The sequence below is a fragment of the Labrus bergylta genome, chromosome 6 (genome assembly GCF_963930695.1).
Source record: "Labrus bergylta chromosome 6, fLabBer1.1, whole genome shotgun sequence".
NCBI lineage: Eukaryota > Metazoa > Chordata > Actinopteri > Labriformes > Labridae > Labrus > Labrus bergylta.
Window position 1 is genome coordinate 16,994,282 of NC_089200.1, and position 20,491 is coordinate 17,014,772.

Consider the following 20,491-nt stretch of genomic DNA (forward strand, 5'->3'; position numbering starts at 1 on the left):
CTTGCTCTTGTGGGTCATTATGGCACCAGTGTTAAATTAGGCTTTTTATTAGCCTATTTAATTTATATATCATAGTTTAGGCTACTTTTTTTCAATCAAATGAATCAACATTTTCCTATACCAGTAAAATATTCAATATCGTAATTTAAACAGGTTATTTAAAAAAGAAAGGAATCAGTTATAGCAACGAAACCATTCTAGGCTTTGTTACAGCCAGAGACTGCATAAGTCATACAATGTGTTTTGGTTGCTTTGAAATGACGTCCGTACGCTTAGCTAGACACTGATAGAATGATAATGGTGATGGTGATGATGGTGATGATGGTGATGATGATAGTGGTGATGATGACAGCACGTGCCTCCCTCCGCCCTCAAAGTGGGAGCAGGTTGCGTCAAACGTGCTCCTCCTCCTCTCCCATTCTCCGTTGTATGCTTCCCATCCCCATCACAGGATCGCAGACAGGTAACCGCAATGTCGCATTTATTATTGTGTTAGGGATTTAAAAAAAAAGAAGATTTTAAAGGGGTTCCTGGCGTTTAAAATAGATATGTTGGTTCAAAAGGTATCGTCTGTTTGTTTGGAAGCCGTTCACTTTGAGGCTGTAAGGTTGGATTTTGTGGGATTTCTCTTGATACTATGTTGCAGTTTTTTGTGCTACTTATTGATTTATCTCTACAAATAAAGTATCCTATGTGATGCTGGGCTGTTAAACACTTTCGGTTATGCGCAGGGTGCATGGACGCTTTGACGTAGGCTATGTTGTCTTTCTATACCGCTATTATCAATATGCTGGTCAATATGACGCAGGAGGGAACCGTTTGTAAACGCAATTATTTCAGGGTTGAGCATGTACATTTTTCATCGCTGGAAGCTTTTCTCTGATGCTCATCTTTCTCCGTGTTACTTTTTAAGTGTGCTTGTGTTGGTGTGCGTGCGCGTGCCCGTATATTTTCGTTACAGAGCACTTGAAGCCTTGTATGCACCCACTAAGGTGTTTTTTTGTAGGTTATGTAATCTCTTGTAGTTTAGTCATCTTTTGTTTGATTTTGATGCCTTAGCCTAAAGAGATTAAACAATTAATGGATTACCTGACTAAAAGTAAGTATTATCACTTTATTGTTTCTGACATCTTTACACACACACACCCACCCACCCAGAATCTGGTGTACAGTGTTTAAGCTTGACAAATATGATTATTCAATGCTTTTCCTAGTGGAAAATGATATTAGACTGAATATGTTTCTGGGACCGTTGGTGGTATTTTTAAGATGCCTTCCTGTTTTTGGGTAGCCTACTTAAAGTTGCATCTTTAATTTGAAGTTAAGTGATCATGGATCAACGATCAATCATTTTAAGATCAAGAGATCATTCAAATAAACTCATGAGAACATATGTATCATGGGCGATCTTTAGAAGCACATTTAAGAGTGTGAATGTTGAACATAAACGACCCTGCTCTCCTATGCTCCAATGTCTCTTAACATCTAACCTTTTGGTTCTTAGTTGCTCTTTTGCATAAATCGTAATAAGGCGTTAAAGTTTTAGCAGAAACATGACACAATGTGCTCTTCCACTCAGGATGGAGGCCCTGTTTAATGAGTGGCTCTGGCAGGAGGAGTACTGGCTCCCCCCTGGTATCCGCTGGCGGGACATTGAGGTGAACGAGGACGAGGGCCGCTTCCCTCTACCCAGGGATCTTATCTACACCCTGCCACTGGCCTTTGCCTTTATAGCGCTCAGATACGTCTTTGAGAGGTGAGACACAACAGCCTCCACCACAGCTGGATCATGAAACCACAAATGCAAGATCACATTTTAAATATTGACTAAACTAAGACTCCTGCTGTGTTTGATTCTCTGAAGCAGTATGTTTCTAAGATTTACGGTGGACTACAACTTTTAAATTGAGTGTTGACTGACTGAATGTGTTACAAGGAAACAGTTCTGCATAATGGTTATATCTTTGCTTGGGTCTGACTTCCGCCTTCATCTGCATTGTCATGCTGGCTGGATAACTGGTTTACTGCTTGTGTGGCACAGGATAATGGCTCCTTTATCCTTCATTAGAGCTCCCTGTAGATGGAAAGCATTTATCAAACAGGCAGTGGGAGAGATGAGCATCATGAGTAGACAGGTTTTAGCTGCTGACTGTGTGAAAGCCCTCTCTCCTCCCCAGGGGAATTTAATTCAGTCCTATTAAATGTGTTGTACAGGGAGGGAAAGGCAGGATAATTACTCTGATACAGCAGCTTTGTTGGTGCTTCTTAAAAGCTTGTGTAATTTAAAAGGAAACCCCAGACACAGGCTAAACTAATGCTGAATGGCTATTTTTTGTAGACTCTAATGGCCTCTGCAACCTTTTAGTGGAGATATACCCATCACTGGGTGTACAGCAGGAACAAAAGATGGATGGGAAAACTTCACTTTTTCAAGCTAAAATGCCCCAAACTGGCTATTTTAGGTTTCAAGGCTATTTGCTTTTCTTGCCCCTTCTTTTTAGTAAACCCAGTGTTTTGGGTGTAATTGAGTGTTGGTTGGGCAAAACAGGATATCTGATAATACCGCAATGGGCTGTGAGGAAAGTGGTTTTTCAAAATTCAAATTCAAAACCCTAGTTTGCATTTGAATATGCATATATCCAGGGCCATTTCAATTTAATGCACACTGATGTTAAAACAAAATGTAAATGACCCTGAAACCAACACAAATTAGATCACAGACCCTGATTTCGATTTTTTTTTTTTGCACATCCATGGTCCATCATCTTGATACATTTTGCCTCCTGCTGCGCTAATACAGAAAATGTTTTAGCAACTAATGCCTCTTACTGGCATTAGAGTTAAAAGTGACCGTAAGAGGATGATGTGACATGTGATGTATGAACTGATAAGAGGCTTGTGTTTGCATACTTCTTATCAGCTGCTGTATATGCCCTAAAACCTTGAAAACTATGTAAGATTGCTTGGCATTAACTGTGAGAGATTAGTAACATTGTTTGGCTTAAAGTCTTTTGTGCAGTTTGTTTAATTGAATTTCTTGCATTGGAAGCGTCAAAAAATATTATGCTTAATACCAGCGTGAACCTGAGTGTCTGAGTGCTATCCAGTGAAGTATTAATGTGTTGCTCATGTCTGTGAAGCTGTAGCCGATGTCAGCTTAATGGGTGTCTTTATTCGATGATCCTGCTCTGCAGCTGTTTCCCTGTATTGAGGTAGGGGTGTGTGTGTGTGTGTGTGTGTGTGTGTGTGTGTGTGTGCGCGTTAGAGGTTCCTGTAACAAGAGAACATACTTGTCTCTAAAGCTGACCTTCTCATTCTCTCTGATCTCTCCCTCCCTGCCCACTTCAGGATGACTATCTCTGAGCTAGAATTACACACACATGTTATTATGCCTGGCACGCACACACACACACACACACACACACACACACACACACACACACACTTTTATCTAAACATCTTGCTTGTGACACATTGTCCCTGTTCTTCTCTGTGGCTCTGTCTTGTCTTTGTAAAACTAAAGTCATGCAGATCAGAGGTCTCTTGATGCTATGTAAGGTGACGACAAAGCGCCTGGCCATTTGTCACAATACGCTCATGGGAGGAGCTTTGCAGGCTGTCAGGAGCGACACTTAATGAGATATCTCAAAATGAGATATCTTGATTCTGTCGCTCTATATTGTCCCTTGCTAGGATCACATTGAGCAGTTGTTGATGTCATCTCATGTTGATCCCTCTGCAATTATATTTTCTGTCTTTTTTTGTTGTTGTCTGTCCTCACAGGCTCATTGCCGTCCCATTAAGCAAACAATTAGGAGTGAAGGACCGGATTAGGATCCGAGCCGCTCCTATCCCGAAGCTGGAAACCTTCTACAAACAGTACAGGCGGCAACCATCACCAGTTTGTTCTGTTTGACTTACCTCTCTAACCTTTATGTAAACCTTCCCTAAAATCTCTCAGTATTGTCCTGCAATCCACATCTGAATAGCTTTTAATTATCGTTTGCACTCACAGGACTTTTTGATCTGGAATGAGTGGTATATTGATACATTTGATTATTTATGAGTATTTTCCCCACAGTTGGCAAGAAAGTTATCTGTTGTCCCTGGATGCATTTCAGAGTTATGCAAAAAACATCCTATTTTTAGCAGTTCATGTGAAAAAAAGGAACTAATAAAAAAAGAGAAGAATCTAATACACACAAGTCACACAGGGGCTAATGTGTTTATAATATTGCACAGGTATACTCTGTCATGATACAGGAAATTGTAATGTTTTGTGTTAGGCCTGTTCAGTGTTATATGATAATTTCCTCTAATAGCACTGACATCAGTATGCTGTCTGGTCCCCTTTAGTTATTAGTTATTTCTTGAGCACCCTTTATTGTCATCATTTCATTTTGTGAAAATATTCACAACTGCCCTTCCAAAAAGTGTTCCTTTCTTTTCCCTAAATCAGTAAACAGGTGCAGGAAAGTGATATAAACATTTACATGGGAATTCTCCAACCTCCTTCTGATTTTGTTTGACAAGATAACACCAATGATGGGAAAAGAGTTGTCACAACTTATAGAATAAAATTCCCCGAGCACTGTTCCAGGTTTGCCCGTGTGCCACGACTTACATTCAAATCATCACTTTGCATGTGGCCTAAACAGCTGCAGCAAAGGCTTCTGCTTGATGCCTTTGTTGATCTGACATGTAAATATCTGGCAACAGGCACAATTGGAACAGGCCAAGAAGTTTGAAATATATATTTTAGGATGCATTAGCTCAATACAGTAAAGGGAAAATGTTGCATCCTCAGTGTTTATGCTTTAAAGTAGGTTCCTTGGACACAATGCAAGTATAGAGCTATTGTTAGAGTACTGTTAAACCCCTGACTTTGTGGGAGGTTTGGAGAACTAACATAATCACAACACTCCAGAGACTTAGTTCTGAGCTTTGCCTTGGTGTTACATCCAAATCACAATCATTAATATAAAAAACAAGAGAAACCTACATAAACCAGGTGTTTCATAGCCAACATACACATAGGACCAAACAAAGGCTTTAAATACTTCCTGGTTTAACCACATGCAAGGGTAAATGCAAGGGCAGAGTTCAACAGAGTGTTACAGCTAATAAGGATATTAGTAACATCAGTCATTAAATTATACAACCTAGTCTTCAAGCGAGAGTTATTTTTACTATGGCTGGTTTGAAAGAATAATTAAAAAATCAATTGTTGCATCCTCCCCCATCCTAAAGTCCAACTTGGTACAGGCCACCTTACCAACACCTGGTGGAGCAAGGGGCATTCAAGAGTGCATGTTTATGAGAGCATCATCATCAACCAGGAAGTGGACCTTAGAGAGTATAATCATTAGAAATAAAAGAAAGCAAATTCTAGAATGATAACATGAAAAATGAAGCACTTAATTTATCTGAAGGGGGTCCACGTTTTAGCAAAGACACACATACTATTAACAACACCTAACAGTTTGGATGATTTGAATTTGTTAAGCAAAGTAGTAACACAGCTGTCATAGACATCAGCAAGGAGCTTTGGTTTGTAAAACATCACGTAAAATATTGTGTCTCAGGAGTTGAGAGAGCAGCCGGCAGCAGTAAACCTCTTCTGAAATGCAAATATCAGTCCAACCCTGAATCTTTACATATGCATTTGTGTTTGTGTGTATTCAGAGTGAGGTGGCGACCTTGGGGAAGCAATGCGGTCTCTCACAGAGAAAGATCCAGTCCTGGTTCAGGCACAGAAGGAACCAGGACCGACCTAGTAACACTAAAAAGTTCCGCGAGGCCTCGTGAGTATTTGAAGACTTAGACATAGAGGCTTGTCTGTCTGTTAAAGTTATAAAAGGCTTATATTATATTATGAAGGAAAGAATACAAATCTTGTCATGTCAAAAGCTGGTTTTCAGTAAAACTGCCCCCTTTATATTTTTTTAGCAAATAATAATCAGTGGACCAGCTCTTTACCCTCGCAGGGCTTCTTGGGGGAGCATGGGAATTTGCTCATCCAGTCTACATGTGTTTTGTGGATTTGGAGAAGGCTTTTGACCGTGTCCCTCGGGGGATCATGTGGGGGGTACTGCGGGAATAAGGGGCACCGGGGCCGTTGGTACGAGCCATCCGGTCCCTGTATGACCAAAGTGGAAGCTGTGTCCGCATCCTCGGCACAAAGTCAGACATGCTCCCAGTGCGTGTTGGCCTCCGCCAGGGTTGCCCGTTGTCACCGGTCCTGTTTGTGATCTTCATGGACAGGATCATAAGGAGCAGCCGGGGGGTAGGAGGGTTTCCAGTTTGGGGACCTCAAAATCTCGTCTCTGCTTTTTGCAGATGACATAGTTTTGTTGGCTTCCTCAAGCTGGGACCTCCAGCAGGCATTGGGGCGGTTTGCAGCCGAGTGCGAAGCGGCTGGGATGAGGGTTAGCACCTTCAAGTCCGAGGCCATGGTTCTCTGCCGGAAAAAGGTGGATTGCTCTCTTCGGGTGGGGAGTGAGTCCTTGCCCCAAGTGGAGGAGTTCGAGCATCTCGGGGTCTTGTAGGATGGAGCATGAGATTGACAGACGGATTGGCTCGGCGGCAGCAGTAATGAAGGCGTTGTGCCGGACCGTTGTGGCGAAGCTCTCGATTTACCGGTCGATCGACGTTCCAACCCTCTCCTATGGTCATGAGCTACGGGTAGTGACCGAAAGAATGAGATCACGGATACAAGCGGCCGAAATGAGCTTCCTCCGGAGGGTGGCTGGGCTCAGCCTTAGAGATAGGATGAGGAGCTTGGACATTAGGGGGATCTCGGAGTAGAGCCGCTGCTCCTCCGCATCGAAAGGAGCCAGTTGAGGTGATTTGGGCATCTGTTAAGGATGCCTCCTGGACGCCTCCCTTTAGAGGTTTTCCAGGCACAACCAACTGGGAGGAGACCCTGGGGCAGACCCAGAATGCGTTGGAGGGATTATATAGCTCGTCTAGCTTGGGAACGCCTTGGAATCCTCCAGGAGGAGCTGGAAAACTTTGCTGGGGAGAGGGAAGTCTGGGTTGACTTACTGCGCCTGCTACCACCGCGACCCGACCTCCAAGAAAATGGATGGATGGATGGATAATCTCACTTTCTATTTCAAAAGTCATTTCAAACTAGAATTACATTTAGCTTTAAAGACTAAACTTGGTTGCCATATTTTAAGTCTAGAGCTTGATTTATTTCCAAACACAATTATATAATTTACACACATGATTATCCGTATTCACGTATTTAATTCATACTGCAGTCTCTAACAAGTGATGGTGTTCTTTTCATCGTTGCAGCTGGCGTTTTGTCTTCTACCTCGTAGCGTTCACTGCGGGGCTGGCCTCTTTAATTAATGTAAGTGTGCTACCAACTACACTAGGACTGACAATGGGACGTTGTTTTGTGTGTTAGCAATAAGACATGCACATTTTTATTATCTCTTGTGGACTCATAGACATCCACTGTGTAACTTTAATGGTTTGCAAGAGTTGAGTTAACATTCATCCTCAAGCTTGTATGATGTGAAGACTGTTGATGTTGGTTGTTTCATCTTTCAGACTCCATGGTTCTGGGATCAAAGAGAGTGTTGGAGGGGTTATCCAAAACAGGTGAGAACAAAATTGCAAGATTGAGCAGACATTAATTTAACAAAACATTTCTTAAGTAATTAGTCATAAATAAAAATGTTTGATAATCTATGCATTCTTTGCTTGATCCAGCTATTTCCACACAAGGCCTCTTTTCCATTATCTTCATTGATTATGATCATGAGTTGAATACTTTCGGCTTCAGACTGTTAAAAACCAAGTATGATGATTTTTTTTTTCACTATTTCCTGACATTGTAATGACTTGAAAGATATATGACAGATTTATTAGCAGTGATAATAATCTATACTCAATATAAAGTCCTAATGCAATATAGAGCTATTTCTCTGGTACAGCTGGGACATTAACTCATCCGTTAAGAAGGAACGTGCGAAGGAAAACAATAGCTGGGAGGAACTCAGTAAAACAAAGTCTTAAGTGTTTGTTGAAGGATTTAGTCATGGTATATTTTGAGTTTATGACACAGTTTTGTCATTAAACTTCTCCAACCCCTCTAACGTTTAAGTCTACTCCTTCGCTTCCTTAACAGTTTTTAAGCTAATCTCTCTGCTATGTTTGTGGCAGTTAGTTCTGCCTGCAGGTCGACATTCCTCAGTAGTAAACATCCCTTCCTTGCGGGGTCATGGCCTTGAACAGCAAACACCTCCTGCAGGCAACACAACACCTGACATTTTTTCACCTTGTTTTGAGGTCTCGTTGCCTCTGACCGAGAGAAAGGATGTGGTTTTAGGAGGTAAATGCCCCTGTCAACTTCCTGCCATTGTGCTTCAAACCTTGAATGCAGGGGTTTTTACACAAACGGTTTAGATTTAAGATAGTACACACACCACTTTCTTGAAATGAAAACATTTCCTCTTCTGGAAAACAGGTTTGCTGTTGTGATAACATACAGTTCCTTCTTGATGTGAAAGTGAAGGATTTTTTATTTGGCTACTTTCAGGGCTCTATTTACCATGTTCACAAGGCAGCCAATTTCCTCTGACATCACACTCAATGGAAAATGTAAAGTCCCCATGAAATGAAAAATACATTTTCCAGTTCTAATCCAGCGTTCCTTTGTTACACGTTCATTTATCTGCCAAATATATTTCAATAAAGCATTATCTGAGTGTTTTTTTAAATCACAGTAAATGTACCTTTTGTCTTCCTACGAAACGTTTCAAATGACTCATCCTGTTATCAGGGGCGTTTACTAATTTCACAACCAATTAAAAAGCTTTGTTGAAGCTAACGATCCAATCACAGCCATCCCTACATTATGTTTATTCTATCTTGTGATTGGTTCTATCCCGTCTCAGTTAGAAATACGACACTGCAGTTAGTTACTCAAAGTTTAGCTTCATTGGGACTCTAAAAACTGTTACAATGTAATAGTGTCTCATGTTGCTGTTTATTTATGTTTTATTTATAGAAATGCAGAGAAAGAGGCAAAGGACGTTTGCCACAAATCTGGAGGGACATTTGAGCAGATGTTAAAGCGACATAACAAGTAGGCTATAAGAAATCAGCTGCCATCAGGAAAAAGCTAATATTAGCATTCAGCCTCCCCTAGCTAATACTAACAATAGCTAGGAAGTGGCTGAATGCTCAAATTAGTTTTTGGTTGTGTTGTATGATACAATAGAAAATGCATAATTTGCTGACAGCTCTGTTAAGAAAGGGTTGAATGCTCACATAAGTTTTTGTCTGAGGGTAGCCAATGGGTCATCAAGTGAATGAAATACCATTCCTTGATCCATTGTCACCTCTGTTGATGATCAATCAGAAAATGCTCAAATGATGACACATTTTCAGACATTTACATGAATTTATAACCTGGAACACATCAGTATGACATTATAGGGCATTTGAGCGGTACACCCTGAGTGTGAAGCCAGACTTCAATGGCATCTGTGTGAACATGGTCACTTCCCCAAAAGTCTTCACATCTTTCTCAGCAAACACATGCGGGAGAAGCCAGAGTCGGTCAGCAAAAGCAGTTAATTCTTCAGTTTACAACAGTACTAAAGTTTGTTTTCCTGATGCTAGACTGATAAGCAGCAGTCACATACCACTGAATGTAAACATTTGACTGATTGTTTCTCTTCTTCTCATTCCTCAGCCTGTGTCTGAGGCTCATCATTGGTATTACATCCTCGAAATGGGATTCTATTTATCCCTGCTGCTGTCTGTGTCTGTGGATGTCAAGCGAAAAGTAAGTGAGCTCAAATACACACATGCAATCACACACACATACACACATAATCTAAAAGCTCAGAGCAAAATCCTGCTGGTTTCCAGATGGCTTCTTCTTGAGTTTTGAACTGTTAGTCAAATGGTCAAAACTGAATTATGTCATCACTCTCTGCCCTTTTTTTGCAGTGTAATCCAAATGTTGCTTTTCTTTTGCAGGATTAAACTAAATACGGATTATGCACTAGATAATCTGGTATTACATCATGTTTGTGTACTTTGTGTGTCTGTCATTTTAAAACAGCAGTGCTGCAGGATCTGAAATATTTAGAAAGAGTTTGGCACCTACTGTTAAATTCATGTAAATTAAAAAATATTAATATTAAATTGATAGGCCTTATATATATATCCAAAAATACACTCAATATAGACCCTGCTGCAGCCTTAATTCCCAATTTCTCTGGATAAAATACGTGGTTGTGTGTGGTTTACCCAACGTGTCAATGCTGCTGACCAAGGATGTTTCAAGTGTCCAACAAAATAATAAATCAGTCCAGACAATATGTCAATGTCCCTTTCAAATTCTTGGACACTTTTGATGAAAAAGGCAGCAGAGCAAAAGCTGCTGACGTGTTGGTTGTGCTAGTGTACATTTTCCTCATACTGTGTGGTCTCTGTGTGTTCCAGGATTTCAATGAGCAGGTCATTCATCACATCGCCACCTTATTCCTCATTGGTTTCTCCTACTGTGCCAACTATGTGAGGGTTGGCACCCTGGTGATGCTGGTACACGACTCCTCTGACTTCCTTCTGGAGGTAAATCACCAGACCTGATTTTTCTATTGAATAATAGTCAAGGTGTCTAGCTTTGCAGTCTATTTGACATATTTCACCTTGCTTATACAATTGTCATCTTCATATATTCAGGTATTATGTACTTCAAATTAGATAACAAGGAAGTAGGAAATGCAAAATGCACCATTCAAATTGAATGAATTTAGTCTACTCTCATGAACTGCTGTTAAACCACAAAACTGCACAAAGGTCACAGGGAAGTTGACTTGAATACAGCCATTGTGTAGTTTGCATTCTCTTACTCAAAGACATCATAACCAGACGTCCGGTATCAAATAAGTCCTGCATAGAAAAGCCTTATTGTCAGTTTAAAAAAAAAAGAAGATTTTTGTGGCTGTAAAATGATTATTTGCAACCCCCTCTGTGAGACTGTAGGTTTATTGTGAGGCTGATTTTCCTGGTTGCAACATTTTACTGATAACATCAGACAAGTAAGACTGTAACTGTCAGCTTAAAGCTGAGGAAATATGTAGAGCCAGCCCTGTGACCTTAGGCGTGACTAATGGGGTCTGGCACAAAGAGCGACAATGATGTGGGTGTAATATACAGACAGACGCTCTACAGACTGGCATTAGTATCTATGTGTGGAACTGTAAAGGTGTATTAGACAAAGAAATCAAAGAAATTTGACAATTAACGATTATTTATCACAGTTTGGCTTGTGACAGTCTTTTATTAACTTTAACACCTTATTTCAATCATCTCTGTCCTGCCTTTGGTTTTATAATTGGATTTACATGTGAATGATAGCAATCTCACAATTGGAGTAAAACTTTTAATTTGCTATCAATTTAATTGATAAAGTCAAGGCAAGTAGCGTACAGTTGGGAGGTCCCTTGGCAACTCTTGAAACAATGCTGATATTAGTCATACAAGAAAGCTGGCTTGGTCGCTTTTTTTTTTTTTTGCAATCACTGATAAGAGTCTTTTTCCTTCTGATAGTCTGCCAAGATGTTCCACTATGCTGGCTGGACGAAGACATGTGACTCGCTGTTTGTCATCTTCTCATTGATTTTCCTGGTGACAAGACTTGTGGTGTTACCCAGCAGGTAAAACATCACGGTGCAGTAGATGTAACAAATTCATGGCTTTGCACAACTCCTCAAGATTTTGCAGTGAGCAAGTTTTGATGCACTTATAACCTGTTTGTTTTTTTTCAAGCCTGTGTCTTTGCGTAACTAATCTTGAATGCTGTTTTTGTAGTTCCTTTAGTGTAATGTTTAGTTGGAGGTGAAAAGAATCTGCTCTGTTGTTCTGGAGCGCCCAACTGCATCTGTTGTACATCTTTGCCCTTTTTTCTCTCTCTCCATACAACCTGCCGTCTTTAGTTTCTTAGCAAAGAGCAGCAGGTTTACACTCCCTGCAAAATAATTGATTCTTCACAACTTTAGTCGTCAGAAAGGTCTCATCCTTTCAGGAGTTTGTTCTGTAGGGAAGCTAAAACTGATCATCTCTTGCTGTGTCTGTCTCCCAGAGTGATCTACTCAACCCTGGTGGTCTCTCTTGACTTCTTCAAGCCGTTCTTTGGATATTATTTCTTCAATGCTCTGCTGTTAGTGCTGCAGGCACTGCACATCTTCTGGGCCTATCTCATTCTCCGAATGGTCTACAAGTTTGTGTTCCTCGGCAAGGTGAGGACAATGTAACAAAATGAGGAGTGGAAGGACAATGTTGACATTTACTTTGGCACCATGAAGACTGTTTAATTCCATTCCCTCTCTTCAGGTGGAGCGTGATGAACGTAGCGATGAGGACAGTGAGGTTGACGACAAAGAGGAAGAGGAGGAGCCTGAGGAAGAAGGTGACGAGTGCAGCTGGGAGCAAAGAAAGGGTACAATAAACTCCAAGCTGGCATCTCTGGCTAACAACTGTGTCCTGAATAACTTGACCAACCAGCGGAATATAAACAGCAGACTGCCCAAAGCCAGATAGTGGAGCAGCCTCCACCAACATCTACCAAAACCTCCTTAAAAGAAGAAAGTTATTTCCCCTTCCACCAATTGGCAATCAACTTCTTAGTGACATATGATACAAACATTCGGCTTTGTGTACATGGAACATGGTCCATTGAAGATTTCCGATGAGGGTAAGTCTGCATCCTGCTTATATTGAAAAAAAGAGTGAAAGAGAAGAACTGGTGATTGTAAATCTGCATCCCCAGTATTAGATTAGGCAGAAACACCATCATTACTAACACCCACACACCAGAATTCAAAAAAATATGGCGAAACAAGTAGACAGTCTACCCTTTTTTATGTGTAGTATAAAGATTTTATATATATTGTCACTGTACTCTAACTGCTTTGTAAATACATGAAGGTGAAAGACAGTAGACGTGCTATGATGCATTTACACGTTCCTTTAATCAACATGAGAAATTATATGATTTTTATACAGGAATTAAAATATTCCAATATAATATGAAGTCAAATAATCTTTGAACAGAATAAACTAGAGGTAGAATTTCAGAGGCATTCACTCCCTTGGCTTTGTATCCACAAACATACACATTATTATTGATTGTACATAGACTTTGATTGTAGCAAATCTGTTGATAAACCACTTTATATCTCTATTTTTAATGAATCATTTACTTAACAGGAAAGGTTTATGTTATTATAATCTCCCTGCAGAACTTTCTTTGGTATTTTAAACTTACATTATTTTCTGTAATAGTATTTATTTTTGTCTTGGCTTATAGAAAATCTATGGCGCCCCCTGGTGCGCAAAAAAGAGCACATACTTACAGACAAGGCACTTACTATGTGACTGATGATGCATGTACAAAAAAAGTAATGCTCATTTAAATGTGGACTTAAACCATGAGTGATTGTGCGTTCCTTTTTCTACTTTAATATCATTACGATAGGCAGCATGATTCCTCAACAAGGTTTTTGTTACAATTTGCTGGACTTTATTTTTGTGCCTCGGCTGCTTTGTATATATTGTAATAGGACAAAAGTTAGATTTTTTTAAGCACTGTGTGTAGGTAGGATTACACACCTACACTGGACAAACACACAGGGCAGACCTTACTGTGAGTGGTTTCACTGGTTTCACTGTTTTTACTGCTTAATATGTAGGTGAGGCTGCTGGTGTCTGTAGGCCATAAAAAAGGTTGTTCACATAAGGGCCAATATAAAATGTGAGATATTTTATAGACAGGGAGTTGTCTACAAAAGTTTAAATGCTTTATCCACGTAAAGCTCTTACTGAAATGTAAAGATCAAGTTTATTACATGTTTTGATATGATATGACAGTGCTCTACTACTTTAATAGGATGAAGAGGTTATTTAGTTTTTCATGTACGTATTTTATCACAATGAAAGACGAGGCTCACTCTCTGTAAGCTGTTTCCAGGGTTGGTTTCACGGTTGGATTATGATGATTGTCAACAGAACAGCAAAGATGTTGTTTTTTTTAAAATCTAAGTAATCTTTATTGCTGTAATTCACAACCACAAATAATATTCATTTTGAACAAGTCGCTAATAGCAACTCATAAAGTAAGTTCCTGTGTCCACTTACTTCAGCTTATACAAAATGAATGTCCGGAACAGAAGGAAGGTTGGGTCTCAGTTGTAACACTGAGGCTCACAACACAGAGTGGGATTTAATTGGTGGAGAAATAAAAGCGCTGATCCACTTAATATCACACCCATTACACCAACTAAAATTATGTTTGTTTTTTTAAAGACATAAAAAAAGAAATCATGTTTTCATGAAAGTAACACTTTGCTGTTCCCTTAAGAGTTCACATGGCTGCTTGATTGATTTTGTGTCAACTTGAAAAGTTTTAATAAATGACTATTGAAATAAATAGCACTGCTGTCTTCTTTTAAGTGAATGATTACACCTGTGTCTGTTTATTTAAATTGTGCTTCGTTTTTCACGTAAGCCAAAGACATGACCTATTAGAAATTAATCTAAGTTTTTGACGTTTTAGTACATAGACATATACAAAAAAAGCTGAGGTTTGCAGAATAAATCAACGTGCTATCCTTCAAATAGGCATTCTCACAGTAACACACCCTCTAAGGGGCACAGAGCAGGGCATGGCATCATCCACTTCCATGCAGGTGTCTATGTAGGGGTCCATCAGTACCATGTTTGGGATTGCTTTGTTACTCTTTTTCTCACTGACCAGATATATCTGTCCGCTGACTGTTGTGCAGCCAGAGAAGAATTTACTGTCCAGACATTCCTCCTCAAATAAGGTCCACTCGTCTGTTTCCACGTCGAATCGCAAAGCTTGGCCTCCAAACAGGTAGAGGGCACCGTTAAGCTCTGTTGCAACCAGGTCATAACTGATGGGGTAAAAAAAAAAAAAAGTCATACAATAACCCTTCCAATTAAAGCTTAAAACAAATATTATATTAAATAAATATTCATTGTGACAGTGTCATTAAGCAAAGCAGAAGAGTCAACATGTAATTTAAATGTTTACTCACCGTGGAAATGGGGAATAGGAGACCACATCCCATTGATCCTCCTTCACCATGTACCGCTGAATTCCTCCATACGCCTCCCCATTTTCATCCAGGCCACATGCCACATAGATGCATGAGCCTAGAGTAGCAGTGGCTGCCCTCTCAACAGCCCTCACCATGGGGCTGATCACCTCCCACCCTTTGTCTGGCCCCAGTACCAGTCTCTCTACGTCACTCACAAGTCCTTCATCCATGCTGCCCCCTAGGACATACAGCGCAGAGTCCAGCCCGATGGAGCAGTGGCTGTGCCTGGATTTCTGCAGTGCCGGCCCATCAAGCCAGCGCTGGTTCCCACATTCGTAAATCCTGACCCAGTCCACACTGAACCACAGGACGTCCCGGAAGTAGCCGCCTGTCACAACCACATTGTCTCCTACAAAATGTAGGTGTTATGGGATAAGGGGTTAAATAAAGAAAGTAGAGAAATATTATGCATCATCATTATCCACATCTTCATCATCCTGATCCCTATTCAACCCTTACCTAGAGCAGCTACAGAGTACTGTGTGAGGTTCTTCCTCTGTAGAGGTGCACAGCTCTGCCATCTACCACTCTGCGGGTAAAACTGGTACAGTGCCTGTTGCTCCTGATCATGTGGTCCGCCCAGGACAAAGAGGGTCTCTCTGGCCCTGGTTCTCTTTATTGACCTGCCCACTAACCAAGATTCTGGAAATTGTTCATTCAGCATACAGACAAGTTTGGCTCTGGGGTCAGAGCTTTTCATTCTTGTCAACAGTTCAGTGAGAAATGGTAAAGAGAGCAACTCAGGCCTCACCAGCTCAATGAGCTCCAGAAAATGCTCTTCTCGTTGGGAGTCAAATGACACCCACCGTAGGATGGCCTCCAGGGCAAGATCATCCTTGAAGATGGCCAGGTCATCACTGGCAAGAAGGTCTGCAATGTTCTCTTTAGACAGGGACAGGAAGTCCTCATCGGCAGCAATAGCAGAGAAGTGTGTGAGCACCACCCGTCTTGCCACCCTGTAGAGCTGAGTGCAGCCAAGCCTCCAAGCGTAAGCCATCATCCCCAGACAGTTACTGAGGTGCAGCTCGCGCTCCAGGAACTTGCAGCACAGCAGTCTGGCTCCCTCTAGTTGTAAAAAGTCTGCAGTCTCAAGGATCCCAAGAACGTTTTCTCTGGTCAGAGCTATGTTGCATGTCCTGATGTATTCCATCAAAACCCTAAAATGCTGCAGACCCACACCTTTGATCTCAATGGTCCTTCTGCGGCTCTCTACACCACATCCAAAAAACAGAGCCCTGAAGTATGGACTGTGGAGGGCTAGCCGTCGACGGTTGACATAAAAGCTCTCTCCTTCTACCTGCAGGGTAGCATCAGGTATTACCTCAGGCTCTGAATCTTGCACATGTAGAGCACATTCATCCTCCTGGAGTTTGTTTATCTGTTCAGACAGAATTGTGAATTCAAAACGCTGAGGTTTAGGATCAGTGTCAGCTCTGCAGGCCATTTCACAACAACCTCTAATGTGTAGTCCCTTGTCCTCGTCCTGGTTTACAAAACACCAACCAACTGGTGTTATTAATAGACTGTCGGCTGGCTAGATGCAAACAGGAAAAAGTAGGTCATACCTAAAAAAAAAACTAAAAAAACAATGCAAATAAAAACTGGAGGATGTAGATACGTGGACGATAACTCGTATAGTTTTTCATTACACGCTACAAATGTTCATCGGGTGTTGAATTACCAATATTCTAAAAACCAAAAACAATGACGTCAGCAAAGCGCTCGGCGATTTCATTGGTTGAGCATCTGGGGGTCAAAGTTTTACTTCCGTGTCAAACAGCTAACATGACGGTAAGTTCGTACGGTTTTCGTTTTCATTCAAACGCCACTTTGCCATTTACACAATTAAACGTTATCGGTGGGGGGAAATAACTCCGAGTCACTTCCTGTTAATTGTCTACATAACCTGAAATGCAGGAAAAACTCTTGGAAAGAAACATAAACATGTGTAACCTGGCTAGGCTAGTGAAGCTACAGTGAGGCTAGCTTACATGTGATTTAGCGTTTCAAACAATGTCCCAATTTCTCCGTGCAGGACAAAGAGAAGAAGAAGAAGGAGAGCATCTTTGACTTGTCAAAGTACATCGACAAGCCGATTCGAGTGAAGTTTCAAGGAGGACGGGAGGGTAGGTGGATGCATTGTTTAATAAGATAATGCTAATAAGTTTTAGCCGGGGGGGGGGGACCAAACATGCCCCTCAAATAGTCAATGAACAGAACCTCCTGAATAATGCATTGTGTACTCCTCTCTCTCTCTCTCTCTCTCTCTCAGCCAGCGGCGTGCTGAAAGGCTTTGATCCTCTGTTAAACTTAGTGCTGGACGGCACAATCGAGTACATGCGGGGTAAGTCAGATGGAAACAAACTTTAATCTGTACAAACTTTACAGGAAGGAAGGAAGGAAATGTTAAATCAAGCGTCAGTATGCCCTCAGAAGTGGACTTAATGTGACTGAAAATGTTGTTCTGTGAATTACCTTCATCTACAGGACACTTTTATCCAATGAGAAAATGTCTAGTTATTGTAGCTGTATGGGGAGATGTCCTAACCTATGTTTATTTTTAGATTGACTGAAGGTTGGATGATGGCTTATAATGATTTATATACACACAATATTAAAACAACCAACATGTAAAACCTGGATCACTGTTTACTACTACCTGCACACCACTTAAGCGTCATTCCTGCAGCACATGACCTTGACCTGTCTTAAACCCAATAATGCCCTTATCCCGTCAAATGAGAGGAGAACTACGGGGAACACTTAAATGAAGCGCGGTCTCTCTGGAAATACAAAAACTACTACAGTAATCACAATGCCTAGGTCTATGCAGTAGTGAGGATACTCTGAAATGACAGCAGTGTTCTGTTATCGTTGGCGTCGTCTGCCGATAATAAGAAGGGGTTTTATAATATTGTCAATAATCTGTACAACCAGGGCGCTGGTGGCACAGTGCTTAGTGCGCGCGCTCTCCTGAATCCAACCTGTGGCTCCTTTCCTGCATGTCATTCCCCACTCTCTCTCTCTCTCTCTCTCTCTCCCTGATTTCTGACTCTATCCACTGTCCTATCTCTTCAATAAAGGCAGAAAATGCCCAAAAATAAATCTTAAAAAAAAATAATAATAATAATCTGTACAACCTAGTGTCACTGTAGCTTCCAAAACATGACTGTTATTTGAAGTAGTCTTTTGTGGAATATAAAATTAAGTTTTGATTGATCAGGAGTTTCATTTTACAATTGCAATATATGAATGATGTGCAGACCCTGTGAAGGGCTCAAACAAAGAGTTTGGGAGTGACATCTGGTGATTTGACTTTCAATACATATATATGTTGTAAAAGTTGGGAGTTTATTTAGTGTGCGACAAGTGTAGACATTCTGTATTAAATTTAAATGTTTTATCCAAATAACTTAAAGTAAAATAACTTTTTTTGGGGGGGGGGGATATATATAATAATTTGGTCCTGAAACGTATGCATATCGGTAAGGCCCAGTGTCCCTTTGAGCTCATTTCTAATTGTTATCATCGGATGAAAATGTTGTCATATGAATGAGCCTCCACAAAAACTTAAAGTGACCGCAAGGGTAAACTATTAATCAAAGTGAAGAACTTATATTCATCTGTGAAGATACACTACAAGTCAAAATGTTGGACACACAACAGTAACTGTCTAATCAATAATGTAGTAATACTATATTGTTATCATATAGCTACTGTAAGCTGTATCAAGGGCACACTTACTAATAGAAGGTTTTTTTATTTTTTTTATTTGATCTATTTTCCACATTTTAGAATAATGGCAGATATTAAACCAATAACAATAAAACCTAATTACATTCTTGTTTTGGAAAGAAATGCATACATTCGTAGGCATCAACTTGACTATTTCTATTTATTTATACAAGAAACCCATGTCAAACATTCAAGCAAGATTAAAAACAAGCATTTCAATCAGGTGTTTCCAAACTTGTCACTGGTAGTGTACCTCCGTAACATTTAACTCAAATGTTTGCATGTAAATAACGCTTGCACATTCTTGCCTGTCCAGATCCAGATGACCAGCTGAAGCTGACAGAAGACACCCGGCAGCTTGGGCTGGTGGTGTGCAGAGGAACCTCTGTAGTACTAATCTGTCCTCAGGACGGCATGGAAGCCATACCGAACCCCTTCATACAGCAACAGGATGGCTAACACTGTCTCTCTGTTTCTCACACACACACACACACACACACACACACACACACACACACACACACACACACACACACACACACACACACACACACACACACACACACACAAATGTTTGTGAAGTCTTTTGTTGTTTTATATTAAGACTTACCAGTAATAATGTGTATAATGAAGCAAATTTCAGTTGTGCAAATCAAAAGTTCATCTACAAAAGGACATTTTAAGCACCTCACTTTGGTTTCTGTCTCTGGTGTGAAAAGTTTGAAAAGATTTGAGTTGTAAACAGCCCACAAAGTTGGCATGTGTTATTGTAACCATTTTCTTTTTATCCAGAATAAGTCAACTTTTTACTATTCTTTGTTGTTTTTGATAAGAAAATAAAATACTAATGTGAGTTAAGTGTTATTCTTCCTTGTCTGTGTGCAAGCTGTATGTGGAAATTGATAGAATTTCACAGTGATTCTAATGTGATTCAGATAACTTCTGTTGTGATGGTCTGTGTGTGGCTCAGCAGATGTGAATCAAGTAGCCTCTTCCCATCCAAATTTCATCCACTTCAGAAGTCTGACCACTTGCTTACTAAGTCTGTATCTCACAGTCTATCTGCAGCTTGGTGTTATCGCTGCCTTATTTAGCCCGAGAGAAAACCTTTTGGTTAAAAATAAACAGCTAAAAAGTTAAATCTGATTAAACGTCAGAAGGTCATAGGTGAAGAAGATATTTTACTGCCACTGGATGAACTTTGTAATGATTAAAAGTATTTTGTGCAAACTGCTGAATTGGCTGAACTCCAGCCCATTTGTCTTGACTGAAGCATTTGATTGTGATCTTTGAAAGTGTTTAAAGGGATAAAGGGAGTGTGTGTTGTGTGTTAAGATAAGCCATTCAAGCCTGTCTGCACACTGACAAAGAGACATCTGTGGTAATGCATGCTTTCAAAAGGAATCACTTTAAGCAGGGTGGGGGGAATAATGTAAGTTTAACTGATTTACCTTTGTTAGGATTGTTCCTCCAGTAGAGTAGAGGGTCTCAAAATTTAAAGTATAGAGATCCATTATCAATATATGGTAAAATATAAGTACCTTTAGACTAGAGTCTGTTCAAATGGAGTGAATTATCTTGAGGTCGACAATTCCTCG

The 20,491-nt window shown here is 40.4% G+C and overlaps 3 protein-coding genes across 4 annotated transcripts; 2 read left to right on the forward strand and 1 right to left on the reverse strand.

Annotated features, from left to right (window-relative positions):
• Window positions 1–377: 377 nt before the first annotated feature.
• LOC109987762 (ceramide synthase 2) lies at window positions 378–14,464 on the forward strand. Of its 2 annotated transcripts, none has more exons than XM_020638967.2 (11): window positions 378–463; window positions 1,580–1,756; window positions 3,784–3,901; window positions 5,686–5,804; window positions 7,306–7,363; window positions 7,567–7,617; window positions 9,719–9,811; window positions 10,477–10,605; window positions 11,587–11,693; window positions 12,119–12,275; window positions 12,370–14,464. In XM_020638967.2, the coding sequence occupies exons 2-11, from the start codon at window positions 1,581–1,583 to the stop codon at window positions 12,574–12,576; spliced, it is 1,215 nt and encodes a 404-aa protein (XP_020494623.1). In that variant the 5' UTR covers window positions 378–463; window position 1,580; the 3' UTR covers window positions 12,577–14,464. The 2 variants fall into 2 exon arrangements, with proteins under 2 accessions (XP_020494623.1, XP_065811945.1); XM_065955873.1 differs by lacking the exon at window positions 378–463 and adding an exon at window positions 652–1,099.
• Window positions 14,465–14,605: 141 nt separating this feature from the next.
• On the reverse strand, window positions 14,606–16,763 carry LOC109987752 (kelch-like protein 23). The gene is made up of 3 exons (XM_020638950.3): window positions 15,618–16,763; window positions 15,096–15,507; window positions 14,606–14,951 (listed from the first exon to the last, which is right to left on the reverse strand). Exons 1-3 carry the CDS (start codon window positions 16,600–16,602, stop codon window positions 14,648–14,650), a joined length of 1,701 nt encoding a protein of 566 aa, XP_020494606.2. The 5' UTR covers window positions 16,603–16,763; the 3' UTR covers window positions 14,606–14,647.
• A 138-nt stretch (window positions 16,764–16,901) lies between these two features.
• Window positions 16,902–19,746, forward strand: lsm7 (LSM7 homolog, U6 small nuclear RNA and mRNA degradation associated). Its single transcript, XM_020638986.3, has 4 exons — window positions 16,902–16,949; window positions 17,194–17,284; window positions 17,431–17,502; window positions 19,210–19,746. The coding sequence occupies exons 1-4, from the start codon at window positions 16,944–16,946 to the stop codon at window positions 19,350–19,352; spliced, it is 312 nt and encodes a 103-aa protein (XP_020494642.1). The 5' UTR covers window positions 16,902–16,943; the 3' UTR covers window positions 19,353–19,746.
• The last annotated feature ends 745 nt before the right edge of the window (window positions 19,747–20,491 follow it).

Bases quoted from the DNA above. Each gene is read 5' to 3' on its own strand.
- LOC109987752 (XM_020638950.3), bottom strand. From the start codon at position 16,602: ATGGCCTGCAGAGCTGACACTGATCCTAAACCTCAGCGTTTTGAATTC. The intron at 15,508-15,617 runs GTAAGGGTTGAA...TACATTTTGTAG, and splicing joins GTACTCTGTAGCTGCTCTAG to GAGACAATGTGGTTGTGACA. The intron at 14,952-15,095 runs GTGAGTAAACAT...TTACCCCATCAG, and splicing joins TCCTATTCCCCATTTCCACG to TTATGACCTGGTTGCAACAG.
- LOC109987762 (XM_020638967.2), top strand. From the start codon at position 1,581: ATGGAGGCCCTGTTTAATGAGTGGCTCTGGCAGGAGGAGTACTGGCTC. The intron at 7,364-7,566 runs GTAAGTGTGCTA...TTCATCTTTCAG, and splicing joins GGCTGGCCTCTTTAATTAAT to ACTCCATGGTTCTGGGATCA. The intron at 7,618-9,718 runs GTGAGAACAAAA...CTCATTCCTCAG, and splicing joins GGAGGGGTTATCCAAAACAG to CCTGTGTCTGAGGCTCATCA.
- lsm7 (XM_020638986.3), top strand. The intron at 17,285-17,430 runs GTAGGTGGATGC...TCTCTCTCTCAG, and splicing joins GTTTCAAGGAGGACGGGAGG to CCAGCGGCGTGCTGAAAGGC. The intron at 17,503-19,209 runs GTAAGTCAGATG...TTGCCTGTCCAG, and splicing joins CACAATCGAGTACATGCGGG to ATCCAGATGACCAGCTGAAG.